The sequence below is a fragment of the Arachis stenosperma genome, chromosome 6 (assembly GCF_014773155.1).
Source record: "Arachis stenosperma cultivar V10309 chromosome 6, arast.V10309.gnm1.PFL2, whole genome shotgun sequence".
NCBI lineage: Eukaryota > Viridiplantae > Streptophyta > Magnoliopsida > Fabales > Fabaceae > Arachis > Arachis stenosperma.
Window position 1 is genome coordinate 1,078,167 of NC_080382.1, and position 16,439 is coordinate 1,094,605.

Sequence of the window (16,439 nt, forward strand, 5' to 3'; positions counted from 1 at the left end):
AAGACCTCCTTCATATTTAATACACTTCCATTCAGCAAAATCTTCAGGCGCACCTTGACAGATACGAGAAAAGCGACATAACTCCTCAAATTTACTGGTATACTCAGCAATAGTCATTTGTCCCTGCTTTAACTGCATTAATTCAAGTTCCTTGGCATTTCTGGCTAAATTAGGAAAGTATTTCTTATAGAACTCTGTCCGAAAAACCTCCCAAGGAATCGCAGCACCATCAGGCTGCAGGATACGTCGTGTTCCCTGCCACCAATATTGAGCTTCACCTTGCAACTGATAAGTTCCAAATTCAACCCATTGCTCTTCAGGAACCTGTTGTGCCTGTAATGCCCTTTCCATAGCCTGAATCCAATTATCTGCATCAGTGGGATTTGAGGTTCCCCTAAAGGTTGGAGGATGAACTTTTAGAAATGTAGCAAGTGTCATAGGACCATCCTCATCATTATTATTTCCATGATAGCCCTGATTTATCTGATTACCCAGTGCCTCAGCTGTCGCCTGCATAGCTGCAGCCATATTTCCCAGGGCAGCCATAAAGTCTACTGGATCAGTCCCTATGGGGGCAGGAGTAACGGTGCCTGTCCTACCTCTACCTCGCCCACGACCGCGTCCGCGAGTTGACATCTGGTCCCTATATACACCAAACAAGTGATATTAAGTTGATCAGTCTCAATATCGCAGGTCTAATGCTTTAAGTTCCAAATGCATGCTCACAAACGTTTATGCCATATATATCAGTTAGATATCCTAATAGCACATAAACACATATACAGAGAATGCACAGAAGTACAATCAGTCCGTCTTTCAGGCTCTATAGGAACGAACTGCTCTGATACCATAATGTAACACCCTACCACACTAAGCTTTACGCTTAAGTCGTAAAATGAAGGTGGTGTGGTATTACGACCTCTAAAATAAAATAAGTACATATAATAGCAGAAGAATTATAATATGCTAGGAGCCTTGAAGAAAAGAGAGAAATAAAAATCGCACAATAAAGGCGCAACGCTCAAGGAACGAGTTAACTTACGTACTAAGAAAACCATAACTATCAAACATAAGATAACAGAAGTAGGAGTAGAATACCAAGGATACAAAATAACAAGCTCCTAACTCAGCCTGCGAAGTCAAGACTGGCCGGAGAATATTTACACATATATACATACATATCCAAACCCAAAAGTACATATACACAATCCTGCCTCTCCATAAACCTCTAAGAGGATCAAAAAGAATAAGTCATGCGGAGAGAAAGCTAAGTACATATATATACATCATAGCATAACAAAAATATCCCAGTAACCACTCCGCTTCAAGAGTCCAGACGCCTAACGAGATGCCTCTCGACCTGCATCTGAAAAACAACAACATAGTATGGAATGAGAACCGGAGGTTCTCAGTATGGTAAAGGTGCCACACACATAAGATATAAGGTCCTGGGAATGCCAGAGGCAATCCTAGAACGCCGACACTCAGTTTGTAGAGCTTAAAGTATTACACAGAAGCCATAAAAGGTGGTTTTCTAAGAATATATAAACCTGATTTAACTTAACCTTAAACCTAAATCTCATATTGCCATTCCTCCATACCTCCATCTCCATCAGGATTTCACAGACAAACAAACAGATAAAGCAAGCACAGGAAGGTTACAAGTACTGCAAGTAACAAATATACATTTAGCATAGCAGATACATTTAGGAACACCCAGTTAATGCACAAGCAAGTAGTTCAAATAGTATGCATATGATGCATGCCTGTCCTATGGCTGATGAGGCTCATCTGTCGGTTATCCAGCCAACCCGACAAGTCTGAATTGTCCTTAGACTGTCCCCCGACGTGCATCCCCAAGAGTCTATGCATAGCTTTATCTCAAATAATCAATATTGCTCAATGGGGGTAACATTCCCGGGAATTTATATAGTGCCCGGTCACACTTACGTCATAGGGTCAACAGAGTATCGAGTTTTCTACCTGGTACACGTGGTGGCAAGCCACGACACTTTATCCAGGGAACCTCGTATCTCAGATTATTCAAATTCATAAGCCATATAAATAATTCAATTATAATTCATTAACATCCACATCATTCTCAATTGCATCTCATTCATCATCATACGTTAAACATATTCAATCCTTATCCTTCGATATCACACCTCTCATTTTGTCCATCAATAGTTCCAATTCAAAACATAATTCATTCTTTTCTAAGAATCAAACTTCAAACTTAAAACATACTTATTTTCTTAATAACTCTAATTCAAACCATATAATCTTTGAATCTAAATCTTTTTAGATAATCATATAAACAAAATCTCTAATTTTTATAAAATTTTGGCAGCACCTCCTCTAAAACTCGGACTTTGCCACCCTTTTCGGGTCCAAACCTGCTTTCTTTTCAATTCAACACACCCTTCCTCATCATCATAACAGTCACCACAATAAATCTACCTCAGATCAACAATTATACTCATACAATATTCAAATCCAACAACCAAAAATTCAACTAAGGATCATAGTTCACTAATCCTAGGCTTCTAACACAAGATACCTCAAATCAATAATTCACCAAATTATTAATTAATCAACAAGCACCAAACTAACCATGTTCATCAGTAATAACATTCACCATCCAAAATTAATAACTAATTATCCAATAAACTTCAACCAAATATATTCATCGAAAAATTACTAAACATTAAACATACACCCGCATTCCAACTTATCCTATGGTCATCTAGCCTAAGTTTTCACAGAACATTATATATTAAATGCAAGAAACCTAAACCATACCTTAGCCGATTTCCACGTAACGACCAAAGCTATTTATTCAAAACCAAGACAACCCCTCAAAACTCAACTAATCCGCTTCCTCCAAGTTCCAGTATTCACAATTTCAAGCTCCAATTATTTATTTTCAACCTAATACACATTCATAATACATATATACCCAATTTAATACTCAAAGCTCAAATTTAATGAAAATAAAATAGAATTATCGTATCCTCACCTTACCCAAGCTTCACATAAGCAAGAGTGAACGTTTCTCTCAAGCTAATTGGATCCTAAAACATCAGAAATCAAAGAAATTCAATATTCCTACTTAAAATTCGAAAATTGGGGGAAGATGAAGCTGAGAGTGATTAAATAAGTTACCTATGAAATTGTTCCGATAGAAGTGTAGAGCTCGACGCGGTGAACGCGTGGCCGCAAACGGTGCGGCGATTGGAGCTCGGACGGAGAAGTTACGGGGATCGGAAATTAACGTAAGGGTTACGGGAATGTTTCTCGTTTCTCTTCTCCCTGGAAGCTGAAAGCTTCGTTGCTGCAGTAATGAGGGAGAAGACAAAGCTGGGTTCATTTAATAGGGCTGGTCCGGTTGAACCGACAGCCCGGTTCGGGTCCGGTTCAACCGGTTCGGTCCTTTCGGTCCAATCTTGGACCGTTTTCTTCAAAATTAGTGTCAAAATTCTCGTTTCGATGAGTTCTACCCTATTTTGATATAATATTCGCATTTCTAATCCTCCTTATTAAAAACTAATTTATTAACTAATTTAACCGGAGTTTACAATATGTTACTCATGGTTTTCATACCTCAAATATATGCAATTATAATTTTGTTATACATAAGTAAAAGATCCATCTACAGGCAAAATGCCGTAATCTATAAAATGTATAAAGAAAATTGTTATTAGATGGCTTTGGGTACAATTAAAAGGTGTTATTCGAATTGGACATCAGTGAGGAGAGATAATAATAGTTGACAAACTCAGATATTGTCCCTCATTTGTGTGAATACATATTATTAGTTAGCGGCAATGAATTATAATTATAAAGTAGGGTGTACATGGTCTGGTCTAGTCCAAAGATTCGATCCGAACCAATTTTTTTTTTTGTGTTCGTCAGCCCAAATTTAAAGTAGTTCGGGTCTGATTTGGGAAAAGAAAACAAAATTGGCGAGAATATAACTGGGTCCGAGCTATAGCTCGGATCACCTTGCCCGAATTTAGGTATTCTCTTGGGTTCGATATTCATTGGACAATAGGAATGAAACTTGCTTGTTTGAGAGAGTCGTCCACTTTGTGCCTCTACAGTATTTGAGATATTAGTTATTGGACTTCCGACCTAATGGATACCCTAGTGCAGACCAATATATATATATATATATATATATATATATATATATATAAAACATACTGAACTTAGGGCATAGAGTTAGCTAGGATCGCACAACCCCCTTTTCTCTCAGTCCTTCACATGCAGCACTGAAGGTCTGAACCATTTTCCTCTCAGCCCACTCTCTGTCTCTCACCACCCGCCATCATTAGTACTGTTACCACTCACTAGCCCGCCACCATTGTCTCTTCAGCGAAGTGCGACGGCGCTTCTCTGTGTAAAATCCGATTATTTAATAAATAATTAACTCAAATTAAAATTTATTCTAAAAAATTAGAAATGTGAATTTTATGGTTTAATATAATAGAGAAAATTAAAACGAGAATTTCAACACTAATTTTAAAAAATTTGGTCTAAAATTGGATCAAACGGGCTGAATCGGGCAAACTGGGCCGTATTGAACCCAAGACCCAACCCATTCAGTTAAGATATATTAAATAACCATTCTTTCCTCTCTCCTTCAACAAAACATGCTTAAGCATTTGGAGAAGAGGGGGAAGAACACTATGTGAACCTAACCCTTGGTGTAACTTCAATCCTTGATAATTTTTGATCCGGAGTTCCGATCGCCACACCGTTTGCGATCACGCGACCACGGTGTCGAGCACTATAAAGTACACAACTTTATTTAGGAGGTGAGCCATGAATTCATTTCAGTTTCTCCAGCCCTTGATTTCGAAATTCTTGGGTAAATATGTTAAGATTTTGGGTTCTTTGATATTATAGGATCTAATTAGTTTGAAGAAAAGGCTCAATCTCACCCCTTTGATCCTTGGGTATGGTAAGATTCTCAACCCTAAGTGAAAGACTTGAAATTTTGTGATTAGTGATTTAGTTGGTATGTGTGGGTGTATGTTATGTGTATTAGGATATGTATGTATGAATGTTGGAGTTTGATTGAGTTCTTGGGAAGGCTTGGAGTGGGCTTTTGGTGCTGAAAGATCAATTTGAAAGGTGTTGGAGTCTTGAAGGTTTGAGGAAAGTGAAAATTTAAGGTGTTCCGGGTTTGAGCGGGGAATCGGCCAATGTATAGTTTCGGTTTCCTATATCTAAAATGTAATATAATTGTGAAAACTTAGGCTAGTGACCCATAGGATATGATTGAATTAAATTTAATTGTTGGAGTTGTTGTATGATGATGTACGATGATTTGATGATTTGGGTTGTTTTGATGAATTGTGATGTTGATGTTGATAATATGGTGTTGAAGATTGAGATTGAGATTGATCATGATGATTATTGACAATATAACGATGATGGGTGATTGTGTTGATTGAAAAATGTGTCAGTGTGAAATATTTGATAATTGAGGTGGAGGAAGGTATAATGTGAATGAAAATTGGTGTAAAAGGGTGATTTGTGGCGCAAAAGGTATGTTATGAAGTATATTGAAGCTTGGTGTAGTTTAGGTTTGGTTTTGGTTGAAATTTTGGTAAGTTGAGAATTTAGTGAACTTTTGTAAAAAATAAATTTTTGATGAACTTCAATGGATCATATCTTGAGCTATCGTTTTTGAAATTTAATGCATTTTATATCAAATAAAAGATAATTTAACAAGCTTTAAAATGGTTTAAATTTTGTGAAAATCTGAATTCTATAGAAAGAGATATGATCGTTGAAAGTTAGTATCTGAAATCTGAATTCTGTGAATGCTATAGAATTTATGATTTCTGGTTTGTGGGCGCACGCACAGCCTTGGGCGCACGCACACCCTGCAGATTTTTGAAATTGTGCGCACACACAACCAACGAAATTTTACAAGTTATGCGCACGCACAATCCTGTGCACGTGCACACGTTGAGAGGTGTATTCTGTTAAGAGTGTTCGCACGCCTTGTGCGAACAAATAAAATTAGAGAATTTAATTTCAATGTGTACACACATATCTATGCATACACACACATGTTAAAAATTCTTTTGGACATGAACACACATACCCCTGTGCATATGTGCATACGCACACTAAAATGGTGCCACCTACTTTTATTACATGAGGAACCAACTTTCTTTTCTCACTAGAGTATTGACCAGTATTGACCAATACTAATATATGTTTACTTGTTTCCATTTCTTTGAAAGGAATGTATTTGGTGGAGAAAGAATAATTTGATCTTTAATGCTATGTTTGTTTGAGTAGAAAATGGAAGGAAAGAAAAGGGAGGAAAGAAAATAAGAAGGAAAATGATTATTTTTCATTGTTTGGATGGAGAAGAAAATTGAGGGGAAAGAAAATGGATGGAAAAAAAAGTGGTGAGACCCACCAATTTTTTTTCTCTCCAACATTGAAAAGAAAATGGAGAGAAAACTAATGTTTCTCTCTCTACTTCTAATACTACCCCTTCACTTTTTTCAATATATTATAATATAGGGATAAGATTGTCTTTTTATAACATTTCTTTCCTTCTTATTTTCCTTCCAACTAAACACATCTAAAGAAAATAAAAATTCACTCAATTTCTTTCTTTTCTTTTCTTTCCTTTCTATTTCTTTCCTCTCTATTTCTTTCCTTTCAACCAAACATAGCCTAAAGGATTATGTAAAAATATTCTAAATGAATGACTTAGATTGTATCTGTATTAAACTTGTTAAAAATACTAATTTTGACCTAAAATTAAATGTATTTGCAAACTGGTCCTAACATAGTTTGGTTGGACCAATCTTATAATGACTGTTTTTTTTGGACAAATTGATGAATGATTTTTTTTTTTAAGACTTTACCACATGGACCACACCCACTATCCTCCTAAATAGAAAGTCTAGACTCACAATAATATTATCTATGTCCTCTACAACTTCATCTTTCTACCTACTCATATACATAAATTCAGAGAAAGCTAAGACCAAAAAAATAAAATAAAAAGATTCTGAAAAAGCTTCAAAAACATAAAAATATTAATAACAAAGGAGATTGATTTAAAAAATTAAATTATTTTTGTTCATATAATAATAATAATAATAGTAATAATAATAATAATAAGCGTAATAATAATAACAAAATAATAAAGAGGGTGACATCTAATAACAACAACAATAATAAGACCTAATAATAAGTTCGTATAATAATAATAATAATAATAAAAAAGAGGGTGACATCTAGTAATAATAATAATAATAACAATAAGATATCAAAAAAAATTAATAATAATAATAACAATAATAATAAGAGTAAAAAGAGTGAGGGGCGAAGGTTGTAGATGAGGGACGGGTTGGAAAAATGTAGTGTGATTCCCAGAAAGCTCCATAGTCCATATATCATTAATTCATTATGTTGTGTAATCTGAAGTGAGGATTTGCAGTAGTTTATCCTGCTTGAGTTTTTGTTACTTGCCACCAAAAACTCACTAACTCATAAATAACCATGCATAGCTTCTTCATCTGTGTCGGTGATTTCATCTTTCTCTTTCTCTGCTCTATGCTTAAACTGTGCTGATAAGCTATGCTCTGTAGCTTGTGTGCGTCTTCGTGCTTAGAATATCCATATGCTATTTAGTTATTTGGGATATGAATCGAACAGTGTATGTGATTGAGCTCATAACTTATCATTACTTTGAATAATTTGACTTTCAAGAATTTTGTCATATTCGAATAAGGCTCTATATGTATCATGAGGATGATCATGGGGAAGTAGTTGCTGAGGTTGCAAAGCCAGGCCTTGAGCCAGATAGTTGATTGTCATGCAAAGCATGTGAAGATGAGTTTCCATTGATTTAACTTTGTGCGGTTCAACTTTAAGAGCTGCTCATAGTTTCCACTTGCCACTTGCAATATATGAATTCAATTGCTTCCCTAGTTATGGCAGTTGTGGTCAATGATCATGAAGATGGGGATGGCTCTGATATTGTTCAGCCACAAAAGAGAAAGAGACTTTGGGGTTTAGTAGTTTGCCATAACACTAATCCAAGGTTTGTTCCCTTTCCTCTAAGGTATGCTTGTGAATTTTTGGCTCAAGTATTTGCCATCCATGTGAATAAGGAATTAGAGTTAGAATATCAGATTGTTGAGAAGAACATCCTGTGCGATATGCTAATGCGAGATGCACCCTTTGGTATTGTATCACAGAGCACTAATATAATGGATCTTGTGAGATGCGATGGAGCAACACTCTTGTATAGAGACAAGTATGGAGATTAGGTGTGGCTCCAAGTGAATCTCGCATAAGAGAGTTAGCTTTATGGCCCTCTAAGTGCAGATAGCTTGTCTAATGCAGGCTTCCCAAGAGTTGCTGCTCTTGGTGACGTTGTTTGTGGAATGGTAGCTGTGAAAATTTCTTCCATGGATGTAGTTTTCTGGTTTAATCACACACTGCTGCAGAAATCAGATGGGGTGGTGTAAAGTGTTAGAATATAATTAGGATCAATTAGTATTATTTAGTATATCTGGATATTTATTATAAGAGATCACGATCTTTATTATTACGATTCTCTTAGTACCTATAAATACCCTTTTATATTGTATCATTACAGACAACTTAAATAGACAATTTGATTACACTCAATAATACACAAATCTTTTCTTCTGTTTAGTCTCTTGTTTCTAACAGCATGAACCTGGTCACGTCCTGGTGGAAGGGATGATCCTACAAAGATGAGTCCAAGATCATCATTCAAGGCTTTCTTGAAGTTGTGAAGCGAAGGAGCTTACCATGGAAGGACTACGAATAAATGAGATTATGGATATAAGAACACAAGCTATTGATACAAGACTAAATGGTTTGAAGAACTACAAGCAGTGACGAGTGAGATAGTTCGATTAATTGAAACAGCATCAATGCCAATTTTGGTAGTTAATATTGATGGTATGGTCAATCGATTACAAGAACTGCAGGGTATTTTTTTTTTCTATTCCCTTTTGGCCATCCATGAATGTTGCATTGATGAGGAATTAACAAAAAGATACCTACAATCTCAGACTTTCCATATTCTCTATAGATCATTTATTTATTTGTTTTGTTACTTTGTCATTAGGTAAAGAAGAAAAGAATTTTCAATTTGAGATCAAAACACATGGTGAGAAGACAGTCATGGACAAATTCACTCAAATTGAAGGTGGCTGGTGTTGTGAACGGAATTCAGCCATGACAAAGATAACTGGATGGAAGAAAGATGATGTGATGGATAAAATATTTGAAAAATAAATTAAAAAGAAAAGGAACAAAATCAAATTGTAAATTACTAAAATAGTACTTGGAAATACGTATCGTTGATAAAATAAATCCTAAAAAATGCTAATTATGTTCTAGTTTTTTGCGACTATCTTAACCATGGTCACATACAAAAGATATTTTCAAATGGGATTGCACAGAATTAGACACAACAAAACTAAACTCAAAGTCGGCTGCCCTGATGTAATGCGATGTCTCGTTTAGCCTGTTGATATCTCCGTCGTTATCAGTCAATAATAGAGAGAAAGTGCTTGACAAGATCAAACTAGGTCCAGAAACACGCTGTGAATGACATATATTTATAGCCCTCGATAGGCCAGTGTAAACGAGATAAGCATGCACATATCTTGTTTACACTGTAAACGAGATATATACGTGTCCGGCTAACGTGCCTTATTTTGTTTACACCGTAAACGGGATAAGAGAAATAAATGAGATAAGAGAAGGTATTTATTTCGATAAATATTTTTTAAAAGATTTATTTCAGTAATTATTATAATGATTTTATTTATTAAAATAAAAAAATCCAATTTTTTTGTTTATTGATTTTTTTTATAGGTTAACAAAAGAACCAAAAATATCGTAAAGTATTATTTTCAATTTATATTATTATCTCATGTGATTTTTTTACTCCTTTCTAATGAAGTGTCGAGAGATCAAAGAATATAACCACCTAGCTATAGGTTCTATCAAATTGAGAAAATTATATTCATCTAAAGACATTTAGTGGTGCTAGTAATTATTGAGGAGATAAAATTTGTGGTCGAATAATGAAGCATATATTGACTCCAAACGCATGAGATGATGGGTAAGATGAAAAATAAAAAGGAAGTGGATTCTTGAGTAGGCCACCTGAAAGCTGAAACTATTTTCCATAATTTACTACTCCTAACAAAGTTGGCACTAACCTTTTACTTTTAATGTGAGTGGTCAAAATTATGAATTCAATGACGATTTGATGGCAATAATGTAAGTTTATTATATAATATCTATAAGGTGAAAACTCAAGTGCAGTCGATTTCATGTAATTTGATTGATTTGACTAAATTTTTATCAAACGGCTCTCAGTTATCAACTTAACGTAAAGTCAACTGCACCTGAGTTTTCACCTATCTATATCTATGTATGGAATTATGAGTTTATGACTAAGAGATTGTATTGTAGCCAATATATCATGGAAATTTTCATCTGCCCCTGGAGTACACATGGAAATTCATACATACATGTATACAACAAGTGAACAATTACAATGTCATAAGCCCAGAAATACATAATGATAAAAACAAGTAATTATGCTAAATAATCCTATAATTACAAGGCAAAATATATACATACAAAACTTGTATCATGCAAGACTAGTTATTATTTTTGAAACCTGTAAGCTTGCTCATTGTTATCATCTCAAATGGCTCCAAAAGACACGCCTGTGTAGTAGCTGATAGGTCTTGTGCCACAGAACGCATTGTGGGTCTTGACTCTGGAGCCAAACGTGTGCATGCCAAAGCTATGCTCACTGTGAACACCACTGCCTCAGCTAATTCCCCTGTTGGAGGTGGCAGCCTCTGGTCTAACACATCCCTCAGAAGCACCTCTGAATCTTCCATGCATGACAAGGACATGTTTGTCAACAGTTCTCCAGGGTGTTTTCCCATTATTATCTCCAACACCACCACTCCAAAACTATACACATCACACTTGTCAGTCACCCTCATTGTTTGGGCTAGTTCTGCAAATTACACATTTTGTTAGACACCACATTCAACTCAAAAATCTTGAAATAATAAATTGACGAGTCTCTCATCTTATAAACTCCTCACTCTTCTTTGCTTTTTTCAATGTAGGACTAATTTTACTACTCCTCACACTTGCAACATTAACAGAAAGCAAGTTATACTAGAATTGAAATTGGTTGGAGTGTATAGTAGTAATGCATACATACCTGGAGCCATGTAGCCATAAGAACCAGCCAGTGAGGTCCAAGTTGAAGCATCAGAGCTTAAAAGCTTTGCAGTGCCGAAATCCGCAAGACGAGGTTCAAACTCCAAGTCCAATAGTATGTTATTCATTGTTACATCTCTGTGCACAACTGGTGGATAGCAATCAGTGTGTAAGTAGGCAAGTGCATGTGCTATTCCCTGCACAACTTTCATCCTCTTCTTCCAACTTAGCTCCAATATTCCTTCCTCTCCATACAGCACTTTTCTCAAGCTTCCTTTCTCTACATATTCATAAACCAAGAACATCTCTTTCCTCCTTGAGCAAAAACCATATAGCTTGATTATGTTCCGGTGTCTCACACCTGTCAGTGTTCTTATCTCATTCTCAAAGCTCCGGCGGTTTACTGGTGAAATGTCATTAGAGTCCGAGATATTGAGTCTTTTGACAGCAACAACTTGACCTGTGCCTAATTCTGCTTTGTAAACACTTCCAAATCCTCCCTTTCCAATGCAATATCTATCATTGAACTCATCTGTGGCCCTGGCAAGTTCAGAGAATGTGAATTGTCCATCCCTTCCCCACACAATGCTAAGAGCTTTATCACTAGTTTGAGTGCTTTCGGACTCTTCGTCATTGAGTTTGGGGTGTTGTCGCCATAGAAGTATTGCAACACATATCAGTCCCAGTAGTAATCCACAAATTGGTATAAGAACACCAAGAAGGACCCTTTTGTTAACTCTTCCAGATTTGTTTCTGTTTGTAATGCATGGATGTAAACCTTTTACCTCACCACACAAACCTGGGTTTCCTTCATATTTAGCATTTGCTGTTTGGAAAATACCATCAGTTGGGATTGGACCAGTCAAGTTATTGTAAGAAAAGTCAACGGAATCAAGGCTGAGCATGTTGTCCAAAGACTCTGGGATTCGGCTAGATAAATAGTTGTGTGAGACATTGAGAACCTCCAATTTTGCAAGCTTTTCAAGGTTCTGAGGAATTTCTCCTGTAAGAGAGTTGCTGCTGAGATCCAAGAGGATCTGGAGTGATAACAGATTGCCAAGTTCAAATGGTATCTCCCCTGATTGATTGTTATGGCTTAAATTCAGGCTTACTAATCTTTGAAGATTACCAAGCTCTTTAGGAATGCTTCCAATAAAATTGTTGTCTGAAAAATCAAGAAAATTAAGATTAGCCAAACTGCCAATACTTTGAGGGACTTCTCCAGACATATGATTCTTGCTCATGTTCAACATAAAGAGCTTGGTTAGTTTTCCCATTTCAGGTGGGATATTGCCTGTGAATTCATTGGCGTCCAAACGCAGATATGCCAGTTCATTCAGCTTACTCAACTCAGAGGGGATTGTTCCTGAAAGTTTATTTTTACTCATTTCCATCCTGGTCAGGTTGACACATTCACCCCACTTTGGAGATACCTCACCAACAAGAAGATTTTCACTGAGTGAGATAAACTCAAGACTTGGATAAACCCCAAATGCTTCTGTGATGTTACCAGAGAATTGATTAACATCAAGCCGAAGTTTAACTAGTCTTGAACAATTTCTCAAAGACTTTGGCAAAGATCCAGAAAAACTGTTGTTATTGGCTGCCAAAATAGTTAACACAGTACCATTACACAAGTCAGGTGGCAATTCTCCTGAGAAACTGTTGTTTGAAAGGTAGATTGTATCCAAATTAGGACTATACTTTCCAAATTCTTGAGTAATGTTACCCCAGAATTTATTGCTAAACACAGAAAAATGCACTAGAGCAGGCAGTTGAGCTATTGTATCTGGTAACTCTCCACTTAATTTGTTGTTGTTGACATCAAAATATTGTAGTGATTTTAAGTTTCCAATATCCTTGGGAATAGTCCCTGATAACTCATTGAAGAAAAGGTTCAAGATTGTAATATTTGTAAGATTCCAAATAGTTAGAGGAATCTTACCAGAGAAATGGTTATCTGAAAGGTCTAATTGTATCATTTCCTTCAGGTTTCCAATCTCCACAGGTATTGGACCTGACATTGTGTTATTGTACAAGAAAAGGTAATTGATTTTTGTGAGCAAGCCAATTTCTGGAGGAACTCTTCCTGTTAAATTATTGTTTTGGAGTTGCAGAGATATCAACTTGGTCCAGTTTGAGATCAATGAAGCAGAAATTTGACCAGAAAAAGAATTTTCAGATAATCCCAAATGTAAAAGTTTGGTCAGATTGGATAATGATGAAGGTAAAGAACCAGTCAAAGTATTGCCTGCTAAAGCAAGAAAAGTTAGATTGCTGCATAGGCCAAGTTCAAAAGGGATTGAAGAATTCAAAAAGTTAGTGCTAAGATCAAGATGCTGGAGTTCTTTGAGTTGGCCTAAGGATGCAGGGATTGCCCCATGGGCTGAAATGTTATTCAATTCAAGAAACTGAAGGCCGGATATCAATCCTATGTTCTCCGGAATAGGACCAGTAAACCAGTTGTTTCCCATTCGAAGTTCTTTGAGATTTGAGAGCTTGGACAAATTGGATGATAGTGGTCCTTGCATACCACAGTTTGTGAGGTTAAGGTACTCAAGCTTGCTCAAATTGGTGAACATGGATTCTGGTATTGTGGCATTGAAAGTGTTTTGGGAGAGGTCAAGGAAAGTTAAGTTGTGGCACTTGAGCACAAAACTTGGAAATTCAGGGGTGAATGAATTGAGATCCAAGTCAAGGTGTGTTAGTGAAGGCAAGCATGAATATTGAGACCAGTTTTGAGATTCAAAGTAGTTTGATCCAAAGTCAAGGTACCATACCTTGGGGAGACTTGTGAGATGATAGGGAATGGTGCCAATGAAATTGTTGTTGTGAAAACTGAGATATTGAAGTTCCCTTAACTGGCCTAGCTCTGAAGGCAAAGTGTCTGCAAAATAATTGTTTCCCAAGTCTAAGAAAGTGAGCTTGGAGAGTCTTCCAATGGAAGATGGCAATGATCCATTGAAGTTGTTGCCGTTGAGGTTGAAATAGGTGAGGTTTGGAAGAGAAGAAAAAGCCAAGGAATCAAGAGTACCATTTAGGTAGAAATCAGAGAGGTTTATGTGTGTGATTGTTGTGTTTGTTTTGTCACAAAGAATGGCTTCCCAACTGCAAAGTTTGTCAAAGTTGTTGAGGGACCATGATTTGAGTGAAGAAGGAAGAGGAAGGGATAGAGTATTTTTCCATTTAACAAGTTCTTGTGCTTCTGATATTGGTGATGCTGTGACTGAGGTATTTAATGTAAGTAGAGATACGAGAAATACCAGAAAGACAATAGAATGTGTTTTATGGAAGGTTGTCATGTCTAACAACCAAGTAAAATGCAAAGCTTTCTCATGGTGTTAAGGATGCTTCCTTCTTATATATAGTTGGTGTATGAAATTTGTTAGTGCCGGTCAAAGTGAAATGTTTCTTGAAAGAGATCTGTATGGTAGCGTTACGGAGATACTGAGACAGAAAGACTGATACTGAGAGACAGAAACTAAAAGACAGAGATTGAAATAAATTTCAGTATTCTGTTTAGTGTAAAATGAGAGACACAAATTGAAACAATAATGAAACTCTAATTTAATTTGCACAAAGGATAAAATTGGAATTAATTAATTGAAATGAGAGCATTTTAGGTATAAAATGTTATTAAAGTTTCAGTCTTCATCTCTAAAAATTTTAGTCCTATGTGTCTCCACTTTTTGGAAATACTGAAATACTAAAATTTTAGAGACAGAGATAAAAATTTTAGTATCAATTTCTAAACCAACAAACATAATACTGAATTTCAATTTCTCAGTGTCTGTCTCAATACCTCAAAACAACCACTACCTATATGAATAACAGGGTCTTTGAAATAAATTAAACTACTAAAATTGATTGAAAGTGAGTTCCTGTTTTTTGTATATAATAAATATATGGTGCATCATATGTTGGTTGTGTTAGGACCTAGGATTATAATATCATTAATATGTGTTCAATGTTCATTATTATTCTTTTAAAAAAGAGAAATACAAGCTGGAATGTCTTGTTGACTTAGTTCATATGTTCATCTATTTTTCACATGCTTAGTGTCATAATAAGTGGTAGTGTATTTGTTGCACTTGCTAATTTGCTATGAACTTTTTTATTGATATTATTAACCTTTAATTTAAATTTCACTTCACTTCTTGTAGCAAGTATTTTATTTGGTCCAAATCATCCTAATTTGTTTCAATTATCATTACCTAAATTACTTAGAATTTTCTTAATAAAATTCATTAATTTTGCATATTTATTTTTTATATTCAAACTAATGAATTTATGTGTTTTTCAACTAGTTTAGCTAAAAAAATACACCAAAGAGTGGATAGATTATATATATATAAAATCTGTGTTTTTGGCCTTGTATAACTTACAGACCAATTCTCAGTTTTGAAAATTAATTACTTCAGGGGTTTAGTCATTCCATATTTGATAATAAAAAATATTATGTATATAATAAAATTAGTTGTTAAAATTAACTATTATATATTTATGTATAAATATATATGATTTATATATAAATAATATATATTTTATATTTTAATATATATTTATATTAATAACTGTTTTTAATGTATAATTAATAATGGTTTAATAATAAGGCCCCAAAATATTGAAAGAATTTGCTAGCAACATCATCTTTTTACAGTTATATATTGTTGTCCCTTTCCTCAAACTAGTCTCAAATAAGAGGTTTTGTATGGTCAGCTCACTCATCCGCTTAAGTAAATGTCGGGAGTTCGAATTTCGCTTTGTGCATGCAGCAACCTATTAACTAACAGCAAACTCTTAAATAAAGTTCAGATTCGCGATGAATTAGTTCTTAACCAATCAAGTTAGGAGATATCGTGGACAATAAAAAAAAAAAAGTCTCCTTTCTATATGAGCATAATTTGGTTGATTCTGATATCTGTCACTATTGTATGTCTTGCATATGCTAATATATATTCCGTTGTCCAATTAATTGACCCAACTTGCCAGTCAATTAGTTTTGTAAATTAGTGCGTGGTACTTTTGACGGGGTCTAAGGATTTATAAGATTTTAAGATCGATTTTCTTTTTTTAAAGGTGAAGTAAAAAACTAAGGTATCTAATTATTTTGAAATTAAAGTAGTTATAAACATAATCAAAATTGCAAATTTAAT

General features: G+C 35.1%; 1 protein-coding gene, 1 long non-coding RNA gene and 1 pseudogene across 2 annotated transcripts; 1 reads left to right on the forward strand and 2 right to left on the reverse strand.

Moving 5' to 3' along the window:
• Positions 1-1,038: 1,038 nt before the first annotated feature.
• LOC130935431 (uncharacterized) lies at positions 1,039-3,383 on the reverse strand. The gene is made up of 4 exons (XR_009067874.1): positions 3,166-3,383; positions 3,020-3,074; positions 2,803-2,931; positions 1,039-1,366 (listed from the first exon to the last, which is right to left on the reverse strand). It is a non-coding gene; the product is annotated as an uncharacterized LOC130935431 (long non-coding RNA).
• A 4,009-nt stretch (positions 3,384-7,392) lies between these two features.
• On the forward strand, positions 7,393-9,318 carry LOC130936784 (phytochrome A-like; annotated as a pseudogene).
• A 1,233-nt stretch (positions 9,319-10,551) lies between these two features.
• Positions 10,552-14,600, reverse strand: LOC130936062 (MDIS1-interacting receptor like kinase 2-like). Its single transcript, XM_057866038.1, has 2 exons — positions 11,285-14,600; positions 10,552-11,071 (listed from the first exon to the last, which is right to left on the reverse strand). The coding sequence occupies exons 1-2, from the start codon at positions 14,583-14,585 to the stop codon at positions 10,701-10,703; spliced, it is 3,672 nt and encodes a 1,223-aa protein (XP_057722021.1). The 5' UTR covers positions 14,586-14,600; the 3' UTR covers positions 10,552-10,700.
• Between the last annotated feature and the right edge of the window lie 1,839 nt (positions 14,601-16,439).